Source organism: Bombina bombina, chromosome 3 (genome assembly GCF_027579735.1).
Source record: "Bombina bombina isolate aBomBom1 chromosome 3, aBomBom1.pri, whole genome shotgun sequence".
NCBI classification, from domain to species: Eukaryota; Metazoa; Chordata; class Amphibia; order Anura; family Bombinatoridae; genus Bombina; species Bombina bombina.
Genome location: NC_069501.1, coordinates 274,772,200 through 274,797,370, shown reverse-complemented (window position 1 = coordinate 274,797,370; position 25,171 = coordinate 274,772,200). Strand labels below are relative to the sequence as shown.

The window sequence follows — 25,171 nt, the reverse complement described above, 5'->3', positions numbered from 1 at the left end:
ATTTTTCAAAATTTTGCAAACAGACACAATATATGTAGTTAAGATTGCCCCACAAGGAATTATAACATTTAACCTTTTAATGTGCAAACCGGATTGAAATTAGGCCTAAATCCGGAAAAAACACCCTCAGCACCTTGCCACAGCCCTGCTGTGGCCCTACCTGACCTCAGGGATAGTAAATGTGGGGTTAAAGCTTTGATTTGACCCAAAACATCCACCAGGGCCCTCAGGAGTTAGAGCTTGCTGCTTGCTGAGAGAAAATAACTGCGCATCTGAGGGGCGAAAATAGGCCCCGTCCATCTCACTCGATGTCTCTACAGCCTCAAAGAACCGCACCAGAGCGGTTTTAACTAGCCATGTGGGTTCTGAGACCCAAAAAATAAGCCAAGTGTACCCTCAATAAAGTTGCCCAAAACGTTATTGCCCATAAAACGTTAACAGCACTCCCAGTTCATAAAAACGTTTGCCCACAAACATTTACAACTCAGTGTCAACCATTTTGTAATTAGCCCCTTATGCAAGCTTAGTAATACCCTTCTTATTAGCTATTAGGATTACTGCTTACCCTGACCCTCATGGGTATACTGTCAGCCTTTCTGAAATACACAGTCTCTCCAGAAAAATATGACTGAACATACCTCACTGCTGTATAGCATGAAAACGTTCCTCACACTGAAGTTTCTTGTACCCCTCAGCCTCTGTGGGAACAGCACTGGATCATCATCCTCCAGGCAGAAGTCTTCATCCATCTGCTGCCTGAGAGTAAATAGTACACACCGGTACCATTTAAAATAACAAACTCTTGCTTGAAGAAATTAAAAACTAATATTTTATCACCTCTTTCACTTTACCCTTCCTAGTACTTAGAGTAGGCAAAGAGAATGACTGGGGGTGAAGCTAAGGGAGGAGCTATATAGACAGCTCTGCTGTGGTGCTCTTTGCCACTTCCTGTTAGCAGGAGGATAATATCCCACAAGTAAAGGATGAATCCGTGGACTCGTCGTACCTTATAGAAGAAAGAGAGGCTATGTGGATGTATCTTCTTGATACACTATCCCCTTGTGGATTGAATACTGTATACTCTGTCAGTGCATATATTATTAAACTCACTGTCACAAATGCTCATTGCAGATTACAAGTTCAATAAAACATGCACTGTTGTGAATGAGCACAAGAAGGCATGTATGCTATAAAAACCTTTTCACAAAGATATAATCTTGTAAGTTTCCTTGCAGATTAGCAGTACATGATATTATGTAGCTATCACATCTATATACATATGCCCCATTGACTGTATAAAGCCTCTCCAATAGGGATGAATAGAGATTTATTGAATCACTACCACATATGTTAGCAAACCTCTAGAATGTCTCCATTGGCCTTTTAAGGGGGATTAACATAGGTGCAAGCACATAGACTGTTTGTAAATAGCTATAAAATAGTGTAACAGATGTATGAAAAGCCCCTATGAGGACTTATCAAGTGCCCAGAGCTGTGGAATTAGATAAGTCAAAACTGGGCTCGAAAAGTAGTAGAAAACACATTGCTTAGATGTTTTTGTGTCTATAGCGTAAATAGGGCTTTTTTTGAGCAACTGAAAAACAATTTAAGGTTGAGAAAGAACTGAAATCTCACTATTGTGATTGCTCTGAATAGAAAAGTAGCTTTTTTTGGCATGAAAAAACACTAAAAATGCAGCTCCTGATTGCAATCTAGGCCTAAATATGAGTAATATAAATAATACAAATAGTAAATGATGTTCCTTAGGTGCATTAGACAGTCACAATACACTTTGAAAAGAGAGTTTTATATGATAAATATACAAAATAATACAACTCATCCCATAACACATTACACAAGCATCAAGTTTCACTTATAAAGTATTAAATAAAAAAATTGCAAAATGTTTTTTCTATTTCCGTTAATGCTCAAGATAAACACATATATTGTTCCATTTAAGACAATCCTCTAATGTTTGATATTACTTCTGTATTATTTAACACACAAAATATTCACAGCGCAGCTAATGGATAAAGTTGTGAAAATAGGGCAGATAATAGGAGTGGATATAGAGGGTGATAATACTCAATAGATGGTAGTAAGTAAACATGCTACCCCACCTATAGACAACAATGATGATAAAAAATGAGTAATAATAACAGTTAAATAGGTAAAAGTAGCAGTAGAATACTCTATAAAAGCAAGAACAAATTAAATAAAAAATTACATATATTACACGCTAGTTACAGGTTACCAGCTCCCTTGACGACAGGTTATTTGGATCAGTTACATAAAAGCAGTCCACATTAAGCAGATCAGTCAAACAGTCAATCTATGAAATCCACCAATTCCACTTTCAGTTCTAGTGTATTAATTTGGTCTATACAGTTTTGTTTTGTTTTTCAGCTATTATGTGTATTATCTAATTATGCAATCGTTTTAGAAATATTGCCATGAAATTATGTTTAAAGCAACTCAATTCTGATGTTAAACAGTGTCATGGAACTCTGGTATGAGTAACGACTACCTAATGAATCTACCTAAGAAAGTTCTTTCCACCAAGTTATCTGTAATTGACATTTGTAAACTATTCTGTTGTAAGTCATGTATTACGATATTCTTTATTATTGTTTTTGCATAGCCTCAGGCACATTAACTTTCCATCCAGTGGGAGGAGAAACCAAGCATGCACCAGTTAAAACCTCATAACAAATTAGCACGGCTTACTATCACGCCCTTACTATCACGCACAAAAGGGGATGCAGTATTTGGTAACATTGGATTGGTTAAACCACCATCAATAAGAAATCACTAAACTGGACAATGCTGACAAAGAGTATTACGTCAGATAAACACGCTTTGGATTGGTTAATATGGGTCAATATAAGATTACGTGCATGGATCACCGTAGCAGCTGATTGTAAGCAATTGAAACATTCCTCTTGAGAAAGTTTGCTCAGGAGCAAACGAAATGCGTTGGGGTGGAGCCTGTGGCGGACTGCTGCAGTCCAGATTTAGAAAGAACTATCTTCGGCTGTGGAGAACCCTGGTAACCCGGTGTTGGAACCAGTGGATGTTGTGAACACAGACACAGACTGAGTTATTGCAGATATTATTTTAATCACTTGTGAGTGTTTTTAACCGTTTTTTAGCTCCAATAAAAAGTAATTCTACTTTGATGTGGGGTTGCGCCTTTCTTATCTTGTCTCACTGCATTACTTCTGTATTAGATTACTTTAAGTTCAATATAATTATGTGCAAATATCAAGATATTTCAATCATTTACTGATGTCGGAGTATTACATTAGATTTTATATGAAGGGAAATTAGATGATACATATTCTGAATTCTAAGGCCCCTATTTATCAAAGGTCTTGTGGACCTGATCCGACAGTGCGGATCAGGTCCGCAAGACCTCACTAAATGTGAAGAGCAATAAGCTCTCCGCATTTAACATTGCACCAGCAGCTCACAAGAGCTGCTGGTGCAACGCCGCCCCCTGCTGACTCGCGGCCGCCAGCAGGGAGGTGTCAATTAACCCGATCGTACTCGATCGAGTTGATTTCCGGCGATTCCTGTCCGCCTGCTCAGAGCTGGCGGACAGGGTTATGGAGCAGCGGTCTTTAGACTGCTGCTTCATAACTGGTGTTTCTGGTGAATCTGAAGACTCGCCAGAAACACAGGCCCACACGCTCCGTACAGAGCTTGTTAAATGAGCCCCTTAGTTTTATTACTCCAGTAGTATATATAGTATATCAAAAAACACATTTCAAACTCATGTTCTATAATTCCATTTTTATGTATTTACAATAATGTTTTTCTTACTTTGAAGAGGATACATACGCACATATAGTAATCTGAGAATAGAAGAAAAATCGGTAATAATTTAATTTTTTCTTGAAATAAGCTGTAAAATTAACAGCCATGCTGTACTCTTGTGGAATCTGTTGGCATTCTACAAATAAATGATAAAAATGACTAGAATTGTATGTGTAAATATAATGGATAAAAACTACTGGGAAATATCTTACTAGTTAGAAATACTGCTATCAGATCTTTGTTTTGTACATCTATCAGCAAGTACAGCTTAAAGGGCCACTAAATCCCAAATTTTTCTTTCATGGTTCAGTTAGAGAATACAATTTTAAACAACATTCAAATTTACTTCTATTATCTAAATTGTTTTATTTTTTAGATATCCTTTGTTGAAGAAATAGCAATGCATATGGGTGAGCCAATCAAACGAGGCATCTATGTGCACGCACCAATCAGCAGCTACTGAGCCTATCTAGATATGCTTTTCAGCAAAGAATATCAAGAGAATGAAACAAATTAAATAATAGAAGTAAATTAGAATATTGTTTAAAATTTCACACTCTTTCTAATTAATAAAAGAAAAATTGGGGTTTCATGTCCCTTTAAGGCAGTTATTATGTTTAAAACACCCAATAAATTGACTTTCCCATGCTAGAAGGACATGTAAGTAATTGTATCTAAAAGAGGGCATTTTAAAATGTATCAGAGCTTTTAAAAAAAGCAATTTTTTATCATTATGTTTGTGAAAAGTGTCACCACCAATAATGCAGTGGGAGTTTTGGTTATCAGCCAATGAGCAGTCAGTCCTTAAGGTCTCACAGACATGCACTTCCTGTTAGCTTCAAAATTGACATTCAAAACAGAAATGTATACGTTATTTTACTGTATATGCATGATGAAAATTGTTCAAATGTACTGCCCCTTTAAGCAAATGCAAAATCTTTTTTTCAATTTTATAAAACAATTGAACTGAATTGTATATCAGTGTCATCTACCCAATGTGCATGGGATACACCAGGCTAAAGTATACAAAGAGATCTGTCAGCCCTCATACTCGCAGATGCGGCCATTACTCCATTGTTCGCTTCCCTCCAGGAGGTGCCTCAGGACACCAGACGCTGAGAGCAACATTCGACCTAGTCCTTGGAGCGTTGAAGATAAAATCCTCAGGAGCTCCCTGCAATAGAAATGTGAGAATAGATCTTTTCATATACAGCTAAATACATCATGAAATGGACAATTTATTCTCATATTTTGGGCTTGTTTTCAGCATATAATGATTTCTGAATGTCTGGAGGGATTGTTGATGGGGTTTTTCCAGAAATCACAACCACAAAATGCTTCTGCCCTTGAGCACAAAATTAAAACCTCCCAAAAGCAACACAAAATCCTTATTAGCCTAGTTATCTTAATTTAAATATAAAACGGACACCATGATAGATAAACAATGGCATTGTGGGCTTATCTATTACATCTCATGTTGAATGGATAGTATATAATATTAGTAGAAATATTTTAATGGTGAAAAGGTGACGTGTTCAAGTCAGCTCCAGAGCAGCATTGCACTATGTGGTACGAGCTGGTTACATCTGGTGAGCCAATGACAAGAAACAAATGTGTGCAGCCACCAATCACCAGCTAAATCAAATGCATCACTACTGTGTGCATCATTTGCCTGTGTGTGTAGATAACATTCTAAAGTCAATATTCTAAACATATTGCAGTGTTGCCACAGTCATTGTGAAACATTGATTTTTTACAGCAGATAAGAAACAGAAGACCAGTTGAGTTTGCCATTATTTCTGCTGAAGTGTAACTTTTAGAATAAACTTGCAAGGCTTGTCGCAAATTCACATGTGAAAAACCTGCAATGGCTTAATTATTACTAGCTTTTCAAATCTAATAATAATAATAGTGACTCCCCTATAGATAAATAGATAGATGGATAGATAGATGAAAGATAAATAGATGGATGATAGATGGATAGATGATAGATTGATATATAGATTTATATAGATGATATATTATACATTTTAATTACTGTTTTGATCAGTTTTACTACTTCAAGCTGAATTTATTTAAATGAACTGAATTAGCTTAAAAAAACAAGCAATAAAAAAATACTTGCGCTACCACAGTGGTGTGTGTAGTCTTTTGTGCTGCTCTAGGCACTGGGAAATCTGCTTCCTTACTTCAGATCCCCACCCCCAATAACTGTATCTCATATTTCATTATAATTCACAAATGGAGGTCAGAATCACTAGCAAACCAGAGATAATTTATTTGTAATACAACTAATAAATAAAATATAATAATGGACCGTAACGTCAAAATTAAACTTTCATGATTCTTTAGAAAAAGCAATTTTAAACAACTTACTTCTGTTATCAAATTTGTTTTGTTCTCTTGGTATCCATTGTTGAAAAGTAAAGCTAGGTAGGAGCAGCATTACACTACTGGGAGCTAGATGAACACATACAGTGGCCCATATTTATCAAGCTCCGAATGGAGCTTGAAGGGCCGTGTTTCTGGCGAGACATCTCCGGAAATCAACCCGATCAAGTACGATCAGGTGCATTGACACCTCCCTGCTGGTGGCTGATTGGCCGCGAGGCAGCAGGGGGCGGCGTTGCACCAGTAGATCTTGTGAGCTGCTGGTACAATGTTAAATGCGGAGAGCGTATTGCTCTCCGCATTTAGCGAGGTCTTGCGGACCTGATCCGCACTGTCGGATCAGGTCCGCAAGACCTTTAATAAATAGGGGCCAGTAAGTTAATGACAAGAGGCATATATGTGCAGCCACCAATCACCAGATAGCTCCTAGTAGTGCATTGCTGATCCTGAGCCTACCTAGGTATGCTTTTAAACAATGGATAAAAGAGTACAAAGTAAATTTGATAACATAATTGTTTAAAATTGCACGCTTAAAGGGACATGAAACCCCAAAAAATGATTTCATGTTTCATATAAAAAATACAATTGTAAAAAGTTTCCAATTTACTTCTATTATCAAATTTGCTTCATTCTCTTGTTATTCTTTGTTGACGAGATATCTAGATAGGTAGCATGCACATGTATGGAGTGCTACATGACAAGAAATAGTGCTGCCATCTAGTGCTCTTGCTAATGTATAACAATGTTTCAAAACTGCTGCCATATAGTGCTGCAGGCACGTGCACAGTCTTGAATTTACCTTTCTGCCTTTTAACAAAGGATAACAAAAAAACAAAGAAAATTTGCTAAAAGAAGTAAATTGGAAAATTGTATACTCTGAATCATGAAAGAAAAATGTAGGGTTTTATGTCCCTTTAAGAGCGCCTTCTGCTGCAGGCTAGCATGAGCGAGTCTGCAGCCGATAGTCATCCGACTGCTGCTACGAGATGTCCGACCTTGTCCTTCCGGCCATTCTTTAATGGACACCTTTGTCTGAATCAATGTTTAATGTTGTCTTTACTGTCCCTTTAATGATTCACAGTTTACATCACTCATTTATTCTGACCTGATTACTTTCTTTGGGCCGAGACACTGGAAATCACAGCTCATAGAATAAAGGCCATAGAATGTAGCCTTTATGTTCAGACTCCCAAACAGATCTCGTGGATTGAGCTTGTATATATCAAACGTGATCCTTGCAATGTCACGGCTGTTTTTAGGCTTTTCCTGCTGCAGGGAGTAAGACAAGGTGCCCTGGAATACACAGACACAAAAGCATATGAACATGTAAGTCACACAGAGCAGGCTAAGACTTTTGTCTAGCAGTTTATTAAAGTGATGGTAAACTCTCCCCCTTTTAAAATAAGATCCTAAATGTTAGTGATATTTTAGATGGAGTTTCATTCATCAGTTGTAATAAAGATGCGCTATGACTTACCTTTTAATATAGATATAAAATTCAAATATCCTGCGTCTGCCGCCCACTTCAAAAGTACATTTTTCTGTGAATTATCGGTTTGAATTGTTGTCCAATCAGCGCTTTGATTGGAGAACAATTCAAACCTTTAGCTCCCAGAAAAATTGACTTTTGAAGTGGGCGGCGGAGCATGGTGAATTAGAATTTCATATCTATATTAAAAAGTAAGTTATAGGGGTCGATTTATGAAGCAGCAAATGCTGCTTCTGACCCACTCCACTTCAGTTGCGCCTGAAGCGGAAGTTAAGAAGCAGCGGTCCTAAAACCGCTGCTCCTTAACTCGTCCGCCACCTCTGAGGTGGCAGACAGCATTCAGCCCGATCGAATACGATCGGGATGATTGATACCTCCTGCTAGCGGCCGATTGGCCGCAAATCTGCAGGGGGCGGTATTGCACCAGCAGTTCACAAGAACTGCTGTTGCAATGATAAATTCCGACAGCGTATGCTCTTGGCATTTATCAATGTGCGGCGGACATGATTCGCTATACCGGATCATGTCTGTCCGCACCATAATAAATTTACCCCATAGAATAGAGCATCTTCATTACAACTGATGATTAAACTCCAGCTAAAATATCAACATTCCGGATCTGATTTTAAAAAGGGGAGAGTTTACCAGCACTTTAAGTTTATTAGCGAAAATGTCCTTTCCTTTTAAATAAAATATTAGAGATCTGGTCTAGAGGGTATATTTTGAAATCTGTAGAAAAGCAGGAACAGTTAAAGAAATAGGTAAGAAACATCAGCTGGAATTAGTTTTGAAAGGACATTAACTAAAAAGGTTTTTTTAATATCTTTTTGGGATATATTTACAATTATGCACTGCATAAAATTTTGATTAGTACAATATTTTACTGACCAGTTTGTTAATGCTAGACTGAAATAATGAGGAAGATAGAGTTTATGTGAAATACAGCATATCTAGCTCATTTGTAGAATTTTTTATGATATTTTGTAAACTAAAACATTTTAGTGTGCTATAAATATGTATTACATTTAATATTATTACTGAAAGAAAAAAAATTAAAACCACTATTATCTTTCACGTAGATTACGAGTTTTGCGTTGCGACTTTTAACGCTAAAAAATGGCAATTTCAATGTAAAAGCAGGAACGCATGATTGGGATTCATCTTGGTATAGCTATACTGCAAGCATTTTAACCTGTAGCGCAACGTCAATCCTGCACTAAAAAAAAAATAACGTTTTTGCGTGGGATTTCCATAGCGCCAGTATTACAGGTTGTGCGGTCCAGCTAAAATGCTTGCGTTACAGCCTATACCAACATGATCCATACTGCCATCTGAGAGCAGTAGTTATGGATTTTGTGTAATAAAAATGTTTCACAAAACTCATAACTAATGTGTTACAAAGTACACTAACTAACACCCATAAACTACCTATTAACCCTTAAACAGCAATCCTCCCGCATCGCAAACACTATATTAAACTTATTAACCCCTAATCAGTGACGTGCGGTGAGGTCAGAGGCTGGTGAGGCACTGGTAATGATACACCTGAGAAACATACACATATATATACATATACACACATAGACACACTAACTCTCTCTCACACACACACTCTCTCTCACTCTCTCTCTCATGATACGCCTGAGAAACACGTATATGAACCCAACAGAGGCAGCTTAAAATTACAGTTAAATTTGCAGGTTGCAGGTCTAATTTACTGCTATTATTGCATTTAATTAATTATCTTGGTATCCTTTGTTGAAGGATATGCAGCAATGCACTACTGGGTGCTAACTGAACACATTCAATGAACCAATGACAAGAGGCATATATGTGCAGCCACCGATCAGCAGCTAGCTCCAAGTAGTATATTGCTACTCATGAGCCTACCTAGGTATGCTTTTCAAATTATACCAAAATAAAAAAAACAAATTAGATAACAGAAGTGAAATGAACAGTTGTTTACTATTGTATGTTTTATCTGAAACATGAAATAAATATTTTGTGTTTAGTGCTCCTTTAACATTTTTAAACAAATTATCTTCTTTTTTACTGCAGCTATTCTCCAATAGTCAAACTCCACCCACTGTTTGCCTTATTTGGAGAAGGAGAAGCCAATCTGGGCTTTATTCCTCAGAGAACAAGGCCACCCACTGTTATAAAATTAGTATAAAGAGTTTTTCAGCTGTTATCCACTAAAGCCAATTAGGGATGATTTGTAGCAGGTTTAGCCTTGAGAAGCCAGCAAGGTGCATTCCATGTTCTGATAATTAGAAATTGCTCAACATCCAGTACTAAATTACATGAGAAAGGGGGCGAAATATGTTTAAGATATTTTGGATTATGTCATGTTTAACCTCATTCCTTTATAGAAACAAGGTTTATGGGTGTTAGTCAATTTTGTTAATATTCCATATGAAGAGTATGCACTTTAAAAACCAATAAAGCCAACTTTTAGGGCTAAATTACATGAGAAAGGGGCAAAATAAATAATGAAAATATATTACAACGTTGTTTTATTAATCATAACTGGAAAGCAATGCTTTTGTGTAGCTTTATCAATCTGTTTGGTCTGTCATGGGATTTCTAAACCTACAAATTTGGGAATGTGGGCAATATAGCAGTACTGTACAATACACATTACCAAATTTGTAGATTCAGAAATCTGACAGACTAAACAGATTGTTTACTGACATTCTTAAATCATCCTAATGTGACATTATATGAGAGGCTTGACAAAGAGGTTTAAAATATTCTACTTTTAGCCTTAGATAAAGCATGAAAATATGCAGTCACCTAACACAAATATGTATGTATATGTATAAGTATGAGGGAAAATTAAATTGAAAACACACCATTATTTTAGGTACAACAGAAGGCTGCAACTCACTGAGCCACAATATAGTACTTCCCTACCAGTCATGGGGTTAAATACAAAGAAAATGCATGGCCTGAATACACAATATAAAACAGACTGTATAATAAAATGAACATGCATACTTCTTTTTACCTGCATGTATTGCTGAGAGTGAGAGAGGAGGCGAGAAAGAGAGGGACAGAGAGACAGAAAAAAAAGAGAGAGACAGAAAAAAAAAGAGAGAGAGGGAGAGAGAGAGAGGGACAGAGAGACAGAAAAAAAAGAGAGAGAGGGACAGAGATACAGAAAAAAAGGGAGAGAGGGACAGAGAGAAAAAAGAGAGGGACATAGAGACAAAAAAAAGAAAGAGAGGGGGACAGAGAGAGAGAGAGAGAGAGAGGGGGATGAGAGAGACAAAAGAGAGGTGGAGAAAGAGAGAGAGAAAGAGAGAGAGAAAGAGAGAGAGAAAGAGAGGGATAGAGATACAGAAAAAAAGAGAGAGAGGGACAGAGAAAAAAAAGAGAGGGACATAGAGACAAAAAAAAGAAAGAGAGGGGGGCAGAGAGAGAGGGGGAGGAGAGAGACAAAAGAGGTGGAGAGAGAGAGAGAGAGAGAGAAAGACAGATAGAGAGAGAGAGAGAGAGAGAGAGAGAGAGAGAGAGGGAGGAAGAGAGAGAAAGAGGAAGAGAGGGATAGAGAGAGAGGGGGGGAGGGAGAGAGGGGGGGAGGGAGAGAGGGGGAGAGAAAGAGGGGGAGAGAAAGAGGGGGAGAGAGGGGGAGAGAAAGAGAGGGAGAGAGGGGGAGAGAAAGAGAGGGAGAGAGAAAGAGAGGAATAGAGGGAGAGAGAAAGAGAGGAATAGAGGGAGAGAGAAAGAGAGGAATAGAGGGAGAGAGAAAGAGAGGAATAGAGGGAGAGAGAAAGAGAGGAATAGAGGGAGAGAGAAAGAGAGGAATAGAGGGGGAGTAAGGGAAAGAGGGGGGGAAAGAGGGGGATAGGGATAATTAGAGAGAGGTAGCAATACAGTATTAAACTACTGCTGTAGTAAGCTTCTCTACTAAGCATATCAAACTACATGCTAAAGTGTACGTTACAGGATCATGTTAGGTTCATATATATCTGATCAATCAGAAATATCCACTGACTCACTACTTAGATTTAGCATATGCCTGTTATACTCAGTTAACCCTTTATGGACTTATGAATACCTCAACATTTAAATACATTAAACTAAGGAAGTTAAAAAAAAAAAAACGTTTGTGTACAAAAGTGCAGCAATCCTGCCTGCAGAAGCTGTATAGAACCTCTTGTATGCTATATACACAGTATTTGTGGATGTGAGGTAGATGGCAGGGATGAGTTTCTATGCAAGTTTAATTATGATGTACAAAATTGAGCTGCCAATAAATATTTCCAAGGATGAACAATTTAGCATTTATTAAACATGCACATGTGGAAAAAACAATACTCACATCTTTAACATTAAAAAACCCATTTGTTTAAAATGACAGGGACCCTTCAGTAAAATCTCCTACTCTGCAGTGATACACTCTGACATGCTGTTGAGATATCTCAGCAGCATTCCAGTGGGATTGTTTCAAGGAGGGACTAACAACTCAGGGGCTCTGACAGGGAGAGAGTGATAAACGGCAAGCAGCAGCAGTTTGCAAACACACACACCATGCTAAGGAATGGCAAGAATTTCAATAGGGATCGTTCCAAGTAGAAAGGAAGTAATTAGTGCAGGGGCTTTGCAGAGTTCTGATGCCTGCCGTTACTCACTGACTCCCTGGCAGACACCACATAATGAGAAACTGGCAGCTGCATTCCAATAGGGATCGTTCCAAAGTAGGAATAATAGTGCAGGGAGTAAGTGAGAAGCAGCAGGCAGCAGCAGTCTGCAGACACACACCACGCTAAGTAATATTGCAACATGATGAGTCACATACCCCAGCTGAGGCTCTCTGTTTAACATCCTGGAGACCCCAGGATGTTAAACAGAGAGCCTCAGTCTGACACACACCACCATTGCTGACTAATATTGAAACACGATAAGTCACATACCCCAGGATGTTAAACAGAGAGCCTTAGTACAGCCACAACCACCTTCCTCTGCTGCATGCATTATGTATGTTAGACTTCAGAATCTTCCCGCGCCTGAAAAACACGCCTCCTCCAGCTGACAGGCTCCTCAAGAAGAGTGATGTCACTGACTAAAACCTGATTGGCTCCAGAGTCCAGAAGCTGCAATGGACAGCAGCCTCTATTAGAAGTGTATGCAGCACCACTAGGTGGGGCTAGCTCTCGGCTCAAAAAATTAATTAGCAAGATATCCATGCTGCGTAATGGGAGGGCAGCTGAACAGCTCACAGCCTCTCTATTGCGCAACATGGATATGGATGGATTGCAAGCACTGTGCCGGCAACCTTGTATCATGGAGGCGGAGTTGGCAGGGGGGGGAGGGGGGGTGCTTACCTTAGGGTATGTAAAAAAAAATGTGAACTTTAAAAATATATATATTTTTTTTTTATTAAATAAAATAAAGTGTAATACACACATAGGACAGGGGAGGCGCTGCCTCCCCTGCCTCCTATGACTGCACGTCACTGCCCCTAATCTGACGCCCACCCACATTGCGAGTATTAAATAAACTTATTAACCCCTAATCTGCTGCCCACCGACATCGCCAACACTATTTAAATATATTAACCCCTAAACCGCCGCTCCCCTACATTGCCGCCACTATAATAAAGTTATTAACCCATATTCCGCTGCTCCCCGAGATCGCCGCCACTATAATAAAGTTATTAACACCTATTCCACCGCTCCCCGAGATTGCCGCCACTAAATAAAGTTATTAATTCCTAAACCTCTGGCCCCCCACATCTCCACCACTAAATAATCCTATTAACCCCTAAACGGCTGGCCTCCCACATTGCAAAATACTAAATTAAATTATTAACCCCTAAACCTAACACCCCCCTAACTTTAAATTAAAATTACAATATAACTATCTTTAAACAAATATAAACTTACCTGTGAAATAAAAATAAACCTAACATTAAACTATAAATTAACCTAACATAACTAATCAAATATAATAAAAAAAACTACCAATTAAAATATCAAATTTGAAAAAATCTAACACTATGAAAAAAATTAAAAAATCTAATTTACAACTAAAATAAAACAAATCCTACAAAAAATTGGAAAAATCTAAGTTTACCAAAAATAATAAACAATAAAATCACGAAAAATCACGAAACCGCCCCCCACTAAGATTACAAAAAACAAACCAAATTATCAAAAATAAAAACAATTACACCTAATCTAATAGCCCTATAAAAATAAAAAAGCCCCTCCCAAAATAAAAACACCCCCTAGCCTACAATAAACTACCAATAGCTCTTAAAAGGGCCTTTTGTAGGGCATTGCCCTAAAGCAGGGGTCGCCAACCTTTCGGACCTCAGGGACCACTAAACTCACATTTATTTTTAAAGGTACAAACCTCTATAATGTGTGTGTGTGTATGTATGTATATGTGTGTGTGTATATATGTATATATATATATATATATATATATATATATATATATATATATATATATACATACACACACACATATATATACATACACACATACTGTACGTAACTAGTATAACCATAGCTAAGTTTACATTATGTATATATTTACACCTTTTTAAGAATTATTTTTTGGAATTAACTAATTAAATGACAGAACTGAGAGAATACTTCCAAATGACAGATGAAGGTGAGTGCCAACTTTTGAGCTGGAAACAGAGAGGCAGAAAGTGGGGGAAAAAGAATGTTTAAAATGACCTCAAGACTTCCAAGTTACCTCCCCAGTTTGGAATTATTCAAAATTACGTATGATCATAGTCATAAATTAAATTTATATCAGAAAGCTCTCAAAATGGATGTGAGCTAACCACGACTGATATTTCTGGCAATTACTATAATACTGGTGGGATATGGCTGATCTGCTGGGTGGCAATTACTGGAATTCAGGTGGAATAAAATTATTAGAATGAAAAATAATTAATATTTAATAAAAAAAAAGAAAATGGATTGGAGGAAGACAAACAGTGATGTAAGTCAATCTGATTATGCATCTATCACTTTAAAATCCAGGCAATTGTCTATTTTAAATCTGATCAAGAGGGTATAAATTACCCGCAAAAACAAAATGGAGTCATCTCGATAAAGGCTCAATGGAGAGCCGAAACGCATAGAAGTGACTCCCTGAAGGATTCCAAACTCCCTGAAGGATTGCAAACGGATTACAAATATCTATCAATCTGGATAGATTCAGCATTTGAAACGACGGACAGAGCATTCAAATTCCCTTTGCTCGATAAATCCGGCTACCTGATAGGTTACCGAGGAGCATGTGAGTAAACCAATGGCTGTAACAATCTACTGATCCGAGAACAGCCAGAGAGAATCCTGGATAGGTATCTCATTATTCAGAGGTCTGGTAAGGCTTTTGTTTACATTCCTATGCCAGGAACCAGGATAAAAACATTTCTATATGACATTTTTTGCTTGGTGGATAATATGTATCACTAGTGTGCGCACACCACACATCAATGTAACCAACAGCTTAACAAACACCTTACCCACAGAATCTTTGAGTACTCTGGATGTGTTGAACTTAACTGGTTATTGCATATATTGATTTGACATAATCTGGATATAACATATATTGTTTGACATATATAATCTGGATATAACATATATTGTTTGACATATATAATCTGGATATAACATATATTGTGTGACATATATAATCTGGATATAACAAATATTGTTTGACATATATTGTCTGCTCCTTATAGCTAAATCAGCATTTTAAATATATATAGGTACCGCAAATATAACATGATCGTCCCTCTACTATTGTAGCGAACATATTAATTAATACATATTTATGTATCTTCTTTTAAATAGATTGTATTGTGGCCACACTTTTTAGATTGTATATATTTTAATTCAATTTTATAAATCTGAATTGTACTTCTATAAAAAGATAATACGTTTTATTACAATAAATTCATTATATTAAATATACATTATTTAATTCATTTTTTCCCTGCTTATATTTTTTATTAGCGCCACCCTCATTACCTCAGGTATTTTTTTCTTATTAACTTTTAACCGTTTTGTGGGAGAATAACGGGATACAGAGAGTTGGCTTTGGGAATACTTTTTGCTCTAGGGTCGCTCTATTTTTAGGGCATTTGTATGGGCATTGCCCTTAAAAGGGTATTTAGCTCTTTTGCATTGTCCTTAAAAGGGCATTCAGCTCTTTTTCCAAGCCCAAACCCTAATCTTAAAAAAAAAAAAAAAAAACACAAAAACAAAACAAAAAAAAACCCTAACACTAACCCCAGAAGATCTAATCACAGTTTCTGAAGTCTGGACATCCAAGCGGCTAGAAGTCTTCATCCAAGCGGCGAGGTCTTCATCCATCCCGGGGGCGTATTCTATCTTCATCCCTGCGGTGCAGAGCGGAGCCATCATGGAAGCCAATGCCATCCTGCGTGGAGCGTCCTCTTCATACGGTCGCCACCATACACTGAAGTTGAATGCAAGGAAGCCGTTTCAAAATTGCGTCCCTTGCATTCCTATTGGTTGATTTGATTCTTCAAATTCAAATCAGCCATTAGGATGAGAGCTTCTGAAATCCTATTGGCTGTTCAAAACAGCCAATAGGATGAGAGCTACTGAAATCCTATTGGCTGATTTTAACAACCAATAGGTTTTCAGTAGCTCTCATCCTATTGGCTGTTTTGAACAGCCAATAGGATTTCAGAAGCTCTCATCCTATTGGCTGATTTGAATTTTAAGAATGTGAAACATTTATAGTTTAATGTTAGGTTTATATTTATTTCACAGGTAAGTTTTTATTTATTTAAATAGTTATATTGTAATTTTAATTTAAAGTTAGGGGGGTGTTAGGTTTAGGGGTTAATAGGTTTATTTAGTGGCAGAGATGTGGGAGGCCGGAGGTTTGGGGCTTAATAATTTTATTTAGTGGCAGCAATGTCGAAGAGAGGCTGAATAGGGGTTAATAGCTTTTATTAGTGGCGGCGATGTTGGGGGCGGCAGATTAGGGGTTAAAAACTTTATTATAGTGTCGGCGATGTTGGGAGCAGCAGAATAGGGGTTAATAACTTTTATTAGTGTTGGCGATGTCGGGGATGGCTTTATTATAGTGGTGGCAGATTTGGGGTGTGTAGACTTGGGGTTTATGTTAGGGTGTTAGGTTTAAATGTAACTTTCTTTTCCCCATAGCCATCAATGGGGTTGCGTTACAGAGATTTTTCATTCCGCACTTCAGGTGATAGTTTTTTTTCTAACACTCTCTCCCCATTGATGTCTATCACCATATCGCAAGCACAAGGAGGCTTTTCAGAAACTCGTAATAACAGTGCTATTGAGGGTGAAATAACGCAAGTTTTGTTGTGATCGTTTCGCACCGTGATTAGCGCAAAACTCGTAATCTAGGTGAATATCCTTATTTGTAGTGTGCCAATAAATTCTGCAGCGCTATACAGGGTTACAAAAACATCACACAGAAGGATTAAGTTTACAATATAAGTGGTTACTGGCGGCAAAAAGTGGGGGACTAGCTTGTGTTAAGTGCTAATTGTAGGTCTTTTGAAGATGATTAGTTTTTAATTCAGAAAAAATATGTGACATTTTTTGAAATTACGTAGTAGAGGTAAGGCTTTGATGAAGGATTTAAAACTTTGATTACTAAAGAAAAATGTGTTACACTGAGGAAAAAAGTTCAACAGGCTCAAGGGAAGTCCTCAGAACAGGAGTAGATTGAACATGGAGAGAAGGAAGCAGTCAGGGGATTATATATAGAGATGAGATTTAAGATATAGCGGAGTGCGATGTTGTGGGGCAGATTTGTAGGTGATGGTTAGAACGTTGAGTTTGATCCTGGAGGATAAGTGTAAGACAGTGCAGTGACTGTAATAGAGAAGTAACAGAGGAGGCTGATAAAGTATTTAAGTCTGTCAGAAGCATTTAGGACAGACTAAGGGACTCTGTTGTAATGTAAAGACAATGGTGTTGCAGTAGTCAAGATGTGATATACTGAGTGAATATAGCATTTTTGAGTGATGAATGAATAAATGTTAGAAATATTGTTTAGGTGTAAGTAGCAGGATTTAGTGTCAAGTAATACTGCAAAGCAGCAGAATTGGAAAGGTGATACCATAGTGGAAAGAAATAGGGTGGGAAAAGATAAATATATTTACTTTTTGACAACATGGAGGTGGTAGTGGAACTTAAAGGAACAGTATAGACTAATTTACATATAACTGCATGTAATAGACACTACTATAAAGAATAAGATGCACAGATACTGATATATAAATCCAGTATAAAACTGTTTAAAAACTTACTTAGAAGCTTTCAGTTTAGCTCTGTTGAAAAGGTAGTTGGAAAACCCACTGCAAGTGGGAAATAAGACACCCCCCCCTCCCTCTTCTTTTGCATATGAAAAGACCCTTTACACAAACAGGAGCAAGCTGGAGAAGGTAGCTGACGGTATTCTCAAAAAACTTTGGGGCTTGGTTAGGAGTCTTAAAATAAGAGCAATTTATTTAAAAATAAGCAAAACTATACATTTTGAGAAAAAAAAACTTTATGGGCTATATAAATGGATCATCTACAAAACATTTATGCAAAGAAAAAATTAATGTATAATGTCCCTTTAAATGATATTTTGATTTACAAATGGAGAAGTTGAGAAGAAAAGAAAACAGGACCTGTTACTGAACCATAGTGAGAGGGTTTGCTGAGGAGGTAACAGAGAAGCAGATGCCGAAGGGGTATTTAGAGAAGTAAGACTCAATTTATAATAGGGCAGTACAATGCTGATTAAGGGAGTGGAGAGTGTTCATTAGGATGAGCTGGCCACAAATATCAAAAGTAGCAGAGAGGTTGAATATAAAAATTAGTGAGTATTACCTATGACCTGGATAACTTATGTTAAAGTATAAAAGGTTAGGAGGGTCTTTAAAAAGCCACCAGCTGTGGAAAAATGTACGTCGGGAGGCACGTCACCAGGGGGGTGGAGCTTTGAGTCGAGTTGCATGTAACACCTCCAATAGTGTCTGCAGATACATTGTAGCTGATTGTCAGCAAACTTTGTGCTTTAGGACTGGGCGCTTGTGAAAATGTAAATGTTACCTTGATTCATACACTCCGAGTGACTTTTATTACCTTAATTGTTCTTAACGGTTTTAATTGTTTTTACACTTTATTATATGTAAAATAAATACTTTTAAGAAGAAATATCCACCCGGTTGACTTGTATACAGAGCATATATTAGCTCCAACAAGTGTGCGTGTCCATCTGAAGGGGAAAACCCTCCAATTATAAAACAGAATCACACTATGTTGCAATTTTTCTCTTTTCTTTGAGGAAAACAACCCTGGGAGAACCAGAAGTTAACTAAACTTATTTACTAATTGTATTGCAGCATCCTTCCATTCTTTTTCCAAGCTGATCAATTAGTTAACCTGTGGGTTTATCTGTGCACCTTATACCAATTAAGAATATTAGACAAATAAAGTATATTGGAAAGTTGTTTAAAATCGTATGTTCTATTTGAATCGGGAAAGAAAAGAATTTGGGTCAGACAGTGGTACCTTTGCTGGATTCCATTTTTGTCCCTTCTCCAACACCATGATGACTGATCCATCCTCTAACATGTCAAAAAAGTCATCTGTGTCTAGCAGTGTCCCATCTTCCTCCAGAACCAAAGACACAATGCCAGTCAGAAAGAGTGTGTCCATAGCCTGGAAAGAATTAATAACAAACGGTAACATACTTACACATGTATATAATAGGTAATTAAAGGATGGTTGCTGTGCTACTCTAGATAACCCTATCCTGTCCATGTGCTGTAGATCTATCAATGACTTGTGCTAGCTACAGCAGAAGAGATTTGTCAATTAAACAAATCAGAATTTCATAATTAAAAGTTTGCAGCATAGCAAATATCCCCATTGAAGTCTAGCATTGCAATGTCACAAGGGGCGCTATTCCAGATAATGAACTAGATTATATTGGAGCGCTAATTTATTGTGTGCCCGCAAACAGGCAAGTTTGACCGTTTACGGGCACCCGATAAATAACCAGCTATTACAAGTGGCTGCTTATTGCTACTGTGAGCTCTTATGAGCACAATGCTTCCGGGCAATGCGAATGCGAGGTCACGTTCGCATTGCCCCTCACTTGTAATACCAGCGCAGAATAGGGTGCGCTGGTATTACTCAATTGAGTGCAAATATCGGATTAGTGTAATCGATATTTGGCGCGCAACTTGTAATCTAGCCCAATATGAAATCCCTTGCAAAGTGCATCACCTGTTCTTATGTGTGGTTTTCAAATTTAAATCAATTTGAAAGTGTTTGAAAATCGTTAACGGGGCCACAGAACTCCACTATACCTTACGTGGGTATAATTTGACAACCTTATATGTATCAGTCATTCAATCTGAAAAAAAAAAAACTTTTGATGGCAGTTTGTCACTTTTTCAACTTCTACACCTGTCAAAAACACATTTTTCTTGTTTTGAGTGATATCTTGGAGTTTAGACGTCTTTCTGTCAGTGTTAAAGTTATTGCTCATGCTCAGTTCATACTTTAGTAAACAAGATATTTTTAAATAAAAAGTTAGTGGTGGAATTTGCAAAAAAAAAAATAAATAAAAAATAAATTAAAGTACGATAATCTAAATGTTAGTTTATGGTGATTATAGTGTTCAGATGTTCACAAACGTTAATTATAAAAGTAATCAAAATGATAAGAAATAATTGTGCATCTAATTAATTAATATTATTGGCTAAAAGAAAAAAACTGCATTCAAACATATTAGTGAGCGATCGTCAATACTGAATTAATTATCTGTAATGTATTACTTTTGCTTTGCTTCCATGAAAGTCTCTTACTTGCAAAAACTAGACACATCTGTAATATGACTCTTTCTTATAGCTTTGTATTTGTTTCTTGTGTGTTTAACAGATTGTGCTGCTTTATAATTTTATTTCCAAACTATTCTTCTCATAGAGGTGTAGATCACGATCTATCTTTAAATAAAGTTTTGGATGTTAACGGATTTAGATCAGCACTTTTCAATGTCAACACAATCAGAAGTAGCCATTTTCATTGTTTCTCAGGAGCCCTCTTTTTATTATCAGTTAGGTAAAAAAAAATGCCCAATACTCAATATGTGGCAGTTCTGTTTTTTTTCTGATCACAATTCAAATTCTCTATAATTATTAACACATTCACAGGGCCATATTTAGCCAAAAGGACTAGATAAAGTCCCAGAAACACTTTTTGACTTATTACTTGGTAATATCCCAAAACATATTTAAATGTAACATTGGTTAATAAGCTCTTTTACACTAATAACAATTAGTGAAATCAATTTCCAACAAACACATACGTTCACTATTCTGTTAAAGTCTCTGTTCAAATCCCTTAGAGAGACATACGTACATATGTCTATAGTTTTGGAGCACAACAAGTTAATTACACACGTCACCTTTTAGCATTACTACCCTCTACTAAAAGGGCTCAGTCAGCATACAGTCCCTTTAATATGTGATATAATCGCTAACCCCCTGAAATAGCCATTTGGTTGTCTTTAATCGTGTCCATTTTATTATTTAATTTGGATATTTCAAGAATAACAAGGCAAATAGGGATTGTGTGTTGTTTCTGGGAGGTAAGCATTTTGGCCTTCAAGAGTATTAATGGCAAAAGTATTTTGGGATTGTGATTACTGGCAAAACATACTGACAATACCAAAAACAAGCACACGATTGTGATCAAACCCTCAAATAGCTGCTCTTCTTATTGGTTGGAATACTTTTAAATTTGATTACAAAATAATCCCTAGCTACTATATAATATTTGTAAGCACAAATTCAGATATTTTAGAATTGGACAAGAGTAAATTTGTTACACATTAAAACACTACAACAGTTAAATGTCTAAAATGTAAATGTTGTAGATGTACTGTTAGGGGTTATTGTTATGGCAGAAAGTCTGAGAAAGGGACCACTGTGTCCTGAAAGCTTGTAGTTGTATTCCCTATTGGTTATCCAACACAACAACACAGTACTACCCCTTTCTGCAACATTTTAAAGGGAACTGGCACCATATGTTCATTACTTTTTAAAACTGATAAATTGCACTCTTGGTAAAATCCTGTTCCTATTTAGGGCCTGATATTCAAAACCTTGCAAGTGTTGTCAGTATGGCAAGGCCATTAAAAAAAATAGAAACACAAATTTTATGTGGGAAATGTTTATGTTGCTATGCAGTGTTTATGTGAAACAGAGACTACTATATTAAAATACAAGGTCTAAAAAAAATCCCAAAGATTTTGTGTGATTTCTCTTCATGCTGGACCTTAGTGAGATATTATATTAAACATTTACTACATCTTACAACTCTGTATCAATGTTAATTTACATCATTTTAATAAACATCATTTGCAATTAAAGGGAAACTGAACCCATTTTTTTTCTTTTGTGATTCATATAGAGCAAGCAATTTTAAGAAACTTTCTAATTTACTCCTATTATCAATTTTTCTTTGTTCTCTTGCTTTCTTTATTTGAAAAAGAAGATATCTAAGCTAAGGAGCCAGCCAATTTGTGGTTCAGAACCATGGACAGCACTTGTTTATTGGTGCTGTCCAATCAGCAAGGACAACCCAGGTTGTTCACCAAAAATGGGCCGGCATCTAAACTTAAATTCTTGCTTTTCAAATAAAGATACCAAGAGAATAAAGAAAATTTGACAATAGGAGTAAATTAGAAAAATGCTTAAAATTGCATGCTCTATATGAATCATGAAAGAAAAAATTTGGGTACAGTGTCCCTTTAACATTTTCACTTCTTTTGGTTGTAATCCCACTATTACCCTATAAGTATGAAGAAAACTAAATCACAGCAGTACTGCAACCATCCACTGACATGTTACAGAGAGGAGATGATATACCTTGAATGACACCAAGCAATGATATGACTGCCACTAACAAAATCCCACTCACTATTGGGTGCATCTTCAAAGGATGCAGATCTACTCAAGCATACCTTAGCAATGAGCTCCCTTAGGGTTCCAGCTGTCACTCCTTTACGTACAGTCCGATCATGGCTACAAACACGGAAAGGCCTCTGAGGTGGTGCAGAGACTGTTTTAACTCGACGTGTTATTTCTGATCCCACAGATGAGACAGATCTGCATTGTCCACAGTTAGTAAACAAGGAATATACTGTTAGGTGGATGTGTAAAATAGGAGTCTAAGGTACTGAGAGAGAGAGAGAGAGAGAGAGAGAGAGAGAGAGAGAGAAACACATTTAGCTTAGCCAAATATCTTATAGAATATGCTCTTAGTTTTCAACAAAATAAACTTCACCACTCATCTAATTCTTAAGAGACAATAATACAAACCTGAGCAAATTGCTGGGAGCAAAATTAGAAATAAACTCCATTGTAATTGACAACAGAGGCCTGGCTTGTGTCGCTGCAGTCAGTATTAATTCTCACTAAAGGAGGCAAGTCTGGACTATGAAACCTTTCAGCAGACAAACACAGGAGCAAAGTTCATTAATATGGAAAAGTCTCGGAATTGCAACACAGAGAAATCAGCTTTTAGTGACATCATACAGATCACATTTATAGAGGAGACACAAATACATAGATCTGAGGCAGATTAATTCTTTATAGCAAATAGCAGGATAAACAGATAAAAAACAAACATTTTTTTATTTACAGTTCACTGTGAGTCTAATCTATTCTCACTTTTAACCCATTTTATCCTGGAATTGTCTTAACACAATGGACCTTTGTAACAGCTATGCTTAATTTATGAAGGGTCTTAGAAATTAGCATATGAGCCTACCTATTTCAACTAAGAATACCAAGATAATTTGTATATATGCATATATAGTTATAGATACATATTGTACCAAAATACCATTAGTGATATGTACAATTATCTATTTATGAATAATTGGAATGTGAAATATTCATATTTTCATGTCAGGTTATCGCATATGAGAAAATGCGATCAGGTTTGTAGGGTGTTAGGTTTTTTTCCCCTTTATTCTCTCCCATGACTTCTATGGGGGTTACTTGAATGCGCACGCAATATAAAAGATTGGCTTTTTGTGCTCGTCGGGTAGGCGCACAAGATAAAACAGTTTAATTTTTCAACTCATAATACGAGCACAACCCGGCAAACACAAACAGCTTTCTTCTAGTGCAGATCTCATATCTTTGAGCCTTTATAAATTTTGTGTGCGAATGAAGGCTCCTTTAAGGTACGTCATCCAAGATGGCGTCCCTTCAATTCCGATTGGCTGATAGGATTCTATCAGCCAATCGGAATTAAGGTAGGAAAAATCTGATTGGCTGATTGAATCAGCCAATCAGATTCAAGTTTCAATCTGATTGGCTGATCCAATCAGCCAATCAGATTGAGCTCGCATTCTATTGGCTGTTCCGATCAGCCAATAGAATGCGAGCTCAATCTGATTGGCTGATTGGATCAGCCAATCGGATTGAACTTGAATCTGATTGGCTGATTCAATCAGCCAATCAGATTTTTCCTACCTTAATTCCGATTGACTGATAGAATCCTATCAGCCAATCAGAATTGAAGGGACGCCATCTTGGATGACGTACCTTAAAGGAGCCTTCATTCGTCGGTAGTCCGTCGGGAAAGAAGGATGTTCCGCGTTGGCTGGATGATGATTGAAGACCCCGCTTGGAAGATGACATCGCCTGGATAGAAGACTTCTTCAGCGCCTCTTGGAAGATGACATCGCCGGGATGGAAGACTTCTTCAGCGCCGCTTGGAGGATCACTTCATCGGATGGAAGATTTCTTCAGCGCCGCTTGGAGGATAACTTCTGCCGCTCCGGGTCTCCTCTTCAGTTCCATCGCTGCTCGGCTGAGTGAAGACGACTCAAGGTAGGATGATCTTCAGGGGATTAGTGTTAGGTTATTTTAAGGGGGGTTTGGGTTAGATTAAGGGTATGTGGGTGGTGGGTTTTAATGTTGGGGGGGGGGTTGTATTTTTCTTTTACAGGCAAAAGAGCTGAATTCTTTGGGGCATGCCCCACAAATGGCCCTTTTAAGGGCTGGTAAGGTAAAAGAGCTTTGAACTTTTTTAATTTAGAATAGGGTAGGGCATTTTTTTATTTTGGGGGGCTTTGTTATTTTATTAGGGGGCTTAGATTAGGTGTAAGTAGCTTAAAATTGTTGTAATATTTTTAAAATGTTTGTAACTTATTTTTTTTATTTTTTGTAACTTAGCTTTTTTTATTTTTTGTACTTTAGTTGGTTTATGTAATTGTATTTAATTGTAGTTATTTGTAGGTAATTTATTTAATTAATTTAATGATAGTGTAGTGTTAGGTTTAATTGTAACTTAGGTTAGGATTTATTTTACAGGTAATTTTGTATTTCTTTTAGCTAGGTAGTTATTAAATAGTTAATAACTATTTAATAACTATTCTAACTAGCTAAAATAAATACAAAGTTACCTG

At 36.9% G+C, this 25,171-nt stretch overlaps 1 protein-coding gene across 1 annotated transcript; it reads right to left on the bottom strand.

The window, feature by feature from the left end:
- Positions 1-3,780: 3,780 nt before the first annotated feature.
- On the bottom strand, positions 3,781-23,174 carry CIDEB (cell death inducing DFFA like effector b). The gene is made up of 5 exons (XM_053704608.1): positions 23,070-23,174; positions 22,712-22,856; positions 19,249-19,398; positions 7,316-7,503; positions 3,781-4,993 (listed from the first exon to the last, which is right to left on the bottom strand). The coding sequence occupies exons 1-5, from the start codon at positions 23,108-23,110 to the stop codon at positions 4,858-4,860; spliced, it is 660 nt and encodes a 219-aa protein (XP_053560583.1). The 5' UTR covers positions 23,111-23,174; the 3' UTR covers positions 3,781-4,857.
- Positions 23,175-25,171: the final 1,997 nt, after the last annotated feature.

Coding starts and splice junctions, on each gene's coding strand:
- CIDEB (XM_053704608.1), bottom strand. CDS start 23,110: ATGGAGTTTATTTCTAATTTTGCTCCCAGCAATTTGCTCAG. Junction 7,504..19,248: donor AAAAATGGAATCCAGCAAAG/GTACCACTGTCT, acceptor TGTGTATTCCAG/GGCACCTTGTCTTACTCCCT. Junction 4,994..7,315: donor GGCCCAAAGAAAGTAATCAG/GTCAGAATAAAT, acceptor TTTCTATTGCAG/GGAGCTCCTGAGGATTTTAT.